General features: G+C 35.0%; 1 protein-coding gene across 4 annotated transcripts in view; it reads right to left on the bottom strand.

The window, feature by feature from the left end:
- GOLGA7 (golgin A7) overlaps positions 1-4,339 on the bottom strand; it is a 19,736-nt gene that overhangs the window by 4,383 nt on the left and 11,014 nt on the right. Inside the window, exons 4-5 of one of the 4 annotated variants that reach the window (XM_004382074.2) lie at positions 1,368-1,469; positions 257-316 (exon numbers count right to left, since the gene is read on the bottom strand). The exons of 2 other annotated variants lie outside the window; for them this stretch is intronic. In XM_004382074.2, coding sequence (XP_004382131.1) covers positions 272-316; positions 1,368-1,469 — 147 coding nt within the window. In that variant the 3' untranslated portion in view covers positions 257-271. Of the gene's footprint in view, positions 1-256; positions 322-1,367; positions 1,470-4,339 lie in introns of all 4 variants that reach the window. One more of the 4 variants, XM_023736638.1, reaches the window with a different exon arrangement.

The raw sequence follows: 4,339 nt of genomic DNA, 5'->3' as shown, positions 1-4,339 counted from the left end.
AACAAAACCAGTATAAAAACAATACGGGGGAAAAAAATCAGGTTTAAATTCTATATCACCAAATAGAACTTTGGTTAAATACAGATTTTAAATACCAAGCTAACATGGTAATTAGCTTACACATTAAGCTAATACAGCATACACACCACTATTTAACAGAATAATTTAATGATTTATTTACCATGCAGGGAAGAAAATCTATGCATCCTTCAAATTTGTAAAACCTGCATATAAACCATATTAATTTCTTATTTACCTTGAATTCTAAGGTTTATCTTCCACTCATGCCTCTGTCTTCATAAATGGTAATTTCAATCTAAACAGCATGGCTGTTAAGAAAACACACTACAGAACAAAACATATAAAAGGGTACTATGGCAAGATGATGTGTATTATCTGCACAGACTTTTCTTTCAATTTGCTTATTTTTAAATTAAGATTTTTTACTACTTAAGTTAAACATGATGCTTTCTCTGCCTTGCTGAGAATTTTAAGAATTACTTGTAGTACTCCATACGTAGTTCCTCCCAAACACTTATAATTTATTTTCAGTTTTTGAAAAAACCTCTGCTTTATTACAGAGCTAGGGAGTTCTTAATAGGGAGTCCATGGAGGTAATGAATTCAGGGGTTCAAAAAAATCCCTGTAATTATACGCAAAAATTTTCTCAGGAGAGGGTTCATGACCCCTAAAAGTTTAAGAACCACTGCTGCGGAGTGTAATAAAACTGCTGAAATTATTATCAGCTGGAAGGCCTGGAATTATGTGATCTAGATTTAAAAAAAAAATTTCAATCTATCATTACTCCAGTGTCATCAAGCTATATTAGTTCTGTTGCAATTTTATTTACCAAATTCACTTAGTGATTTTCAAAGCTTACTGCCTCAAAAAATATGCACAGTATTTCAAAGGTAATGAAATTATACATCTGGCAGCTGTAACTGATTTCAACTAGTCAGATGAACCCATGGAACTGCAATTCATTTGGATGACAAGTCTCACCACACATTATGAGTTTATGCATTTCAAAGGGGCTTTAGGTTCAGAGTTTCTGCAGCTGAAATGCATTACTCATACCACCCCCATTATTACTACAAGATGCCCTCAGAACACCAAGAAAGACGGTAACCAGAATACTAAACAATCCACAAAGACCTGCACAATACAAAGACAGGAGAGACATGCTTCAGGAAAAAATGTTGGAGATAGGAGGTTTATGGTAGGCAGGCAATTCACACAGAAACTTCCTAGGGCAAATGCAAGAGATAGGAGTTAAATTCTCTCTAGCTAATGCCACAAAATACCATCAGACTTTCTTTTTTTTTAAAATAAATATTTGGACCTTATGATCTGGACTAAAAAGATACAACTCGAAGTCCTCTCTCAATGGGGTCTGTCAGAAGGAGGCCTTGGGGAGCATATATCTTCTCATTCTGCTCTTGAATGTATTTGGAGACTTTCTTCAGAACCTGACAGAAAGAAACACCACAGTTTTTTTTTACATATTTCATCAGATTTTCCTTTAAGTGTCAGCTAGATCTCAAAATATTCAGGCAGTGGAATCAGTTTTCAAAGCAAGGCATATGGAGATTCATATAGCGGAATACAGTTCTGATTATTTGGCTCTTACCAGTTGCATACAACTGTCCAGGATATAACACTTAACACAGGGCATAGCATGATGGACTCTACTTCAATCAAAAGTATCCTCAGTGCAGTATAAGTGCAAATACACAAAAAGCATGATGAGAACCTCTCCTGCTTAACCCCCATCCTGGACATAGAGGAATAAACTGATGATCACATAAACAACGGTTAGTTATGGTTTTCTCTTTCTCAGCTCATAAAGTGTTGTTCGTGGGACATATCTTCTAATATCAAGGATAGTTCTTGGCCTTTCCTTTTAACACTGAAGAACTGTTTCTTCTCTCTTTTGTATGTTTTCATCAATTTTAAGTTATGATATGAGGCTGTCCTGTAACAAAAGGTAGCCCAGTCATTTTAGAACTGACGATTTTATTTCCTTTGTAAAGCATGCAGCTTTAGCGCCATGGAGTTTTGGACGACTACATGTTTCATGTATCACTTCCATGACTGCATGTAGTGCTGCTACTCTACAGTTTGCTCTGTGTCCTAGACAGGACACTCAATTTATAAGTCTAGTATTAAGGTTGTAAAAGTCAAGGCAAATGTAGACAAAAACCAGATAAGACACAAAGGACCTTCTGGAAATTGCCAAATCTCCAGCTTTAATAAGGGCAATTCTGAGACAGATAAGCTAGAAGAAAATAAATCTTAACAGCTATATCCAAAAATCAAAGAGTTACATGTTTTATTTCAGACTAAAAGTCATCATAACCCTTTTCTGGCCTTACTGTTCAAAGAGACTTTGATCCAGTTCTTTAAATTACTATATATTTCCCTACATTCACACTATTCACAAATGATAAAATCACAGATAAAATGTGAACACAACATGAAGGGAAAAAAGAACTGTATGAAATAAAATTGGAAATTCAGCAATGATTTAAGCGTGGGTGTATAATGTACCAGGTCAAACTAACAAGTTAGGATGTTACAAGTTAGATGCTTTGGTATAGATTGATTTAGAATTTAAAACTCTACATGACTTGTACAAAGAATCTTCTTAAGGGAAATAATTTAAATAGTTTACTCAGGTTACATCTTTGGGGGTAATACAATCTCATGGTTTATGCTTTTTTTTTTTTTTTTAAAGTAAGTGATATTATTGAAAGAACAATCTACAGGGCCAGGATTTTCTATACATAATAAATTAACAATATTATTTTTAAAGAAAAGATTTGTTCGCCTAATAACCCGAAATAATACATATATCATTCTTCTATTTTCACGTCTAAAAAATCTGAGTTGTGCTTGGTTTTTACAAGTTAAAAAAAAAAAAAAAACTCAGATACTATCTTTATATCAGAGTTTGTCAATCATCCCTTAAATAATGAACCTGAGGAAGCAGCCCATAAAGGTGCCCAACTCAGGACTCTCAGTCTTCTCTCCAATTTCTTTCTCAACTAACCTGCCAGAACTGAAAACTGGAGAGTCAGGCTTCCCTAACCCCAGTCCATTAATACTCGAGGAGAACTCAGAAAAATGCCTGCATGGCTGCTTTCAAAGAAAGGATTCCTTGAGAACAGATTTCCTCCCTCTTTCCTTGGGTACAGATTAGTAGCAAAGAAATAGCATTCCTTTATTTGATTCAAGCATAACTTTGTTGGGCAAGGTTTTTATTTAAACTTCAGTAACGTTCATATGCACTTGGGAATCAATCAGTTCATAAAGAAAACAATTAGTTTTCTGTTTGTATTCCAAATCCTCTTATACTCTTTTGGTGAAGTCATCACTGTCCAAAACAAGATGCTTTTAAACTCTTAGTCTCTTTAGTAATTGCAAAGCATTAATATAAGTAAACTCATACTGCATCCCCGACAGAACAAAGCACCATTCTCACTCCAAGAAATTTTATGCTGACGTTTTACTCACATTATTTTTGGTTAATGAATGTCCAAACAAACTATAGTGTTTTACAAAATTATCTGTTATTCTCACACCCTTAACAAAACCTCAAGTTGTATAATGTTTACAAAGCTCAACAGTCTCTTAACCACAATCGAATCTCAAGAAAGGCTACTATCCTCTCCAGAAAAAACAGCCTAAGCAAGGATAAGTGAGACCATCAGGATCTTAGTAATTTCAGAAAGTATCCAACTTCTCTCCTAACTGTTTCACAGATTACTGGGCAGAAGCAGAAGTGATGCTTTCTAGTTGATGAGCAAGGCAGACACCTACAGAGCAGAGAACCTTCTACAAGCCCATCTGTCCCGAATTACAATTGGTAGCAATAGTAGAGAAATAACACTGAAGTCTTTATCTTCATTTTAAACCAATAAACAGCACATTATAGGAAAAAAAAGCGTGATTGTTCTAGTGAGATTTAAAAGGCCTATTTATAATTTCAAAAAATTTAACCCACATGACACGAGTGTAAGCATTATTATATTCGACTTGGTGTTCGTAGACTAGGAATTTTAGTGTTTAAAACGATAAAGACTAAATGACTCAACCCTGTCCTTTCTTAAAGTAGAAAATAATTGCACAAACTTGGGAGGGGCAGGGGGCAGCTGCTCTTACACTTCTAACATTTTATCAAAAATACATACTTAAGACAATGTTCTACATTCTACCTTGGTGAGTAGCGTCTGGGGTCTTAAAAGCCTGTGAGCAGCCAGCTAACATATTCCACTGGTCTCATCCCTTTGGGAGCAAGGGAGAATGAAGAGAACAGGATACAAGGAAAAGATTAGTC

The sequence above is a fragment of the Trichechus manatus genome, unplaced genomic scaffold (genome assembly GCF_000243295.1).
Source record: "Trichechus manatus latirostris isolate Lorelei unplaced genomic scaffold, TriManLat1.0 scaffold00090, whole genome shotgun sequence".
NCBI lineage: Eukaryota > Metazoa > Chordata > Mammalia > Sirenia > Trichechidae > Trichechus > Trichechus manatus.
This window is presented reverse-complemented; position numbering and strand designations above follow the sequence as displayed.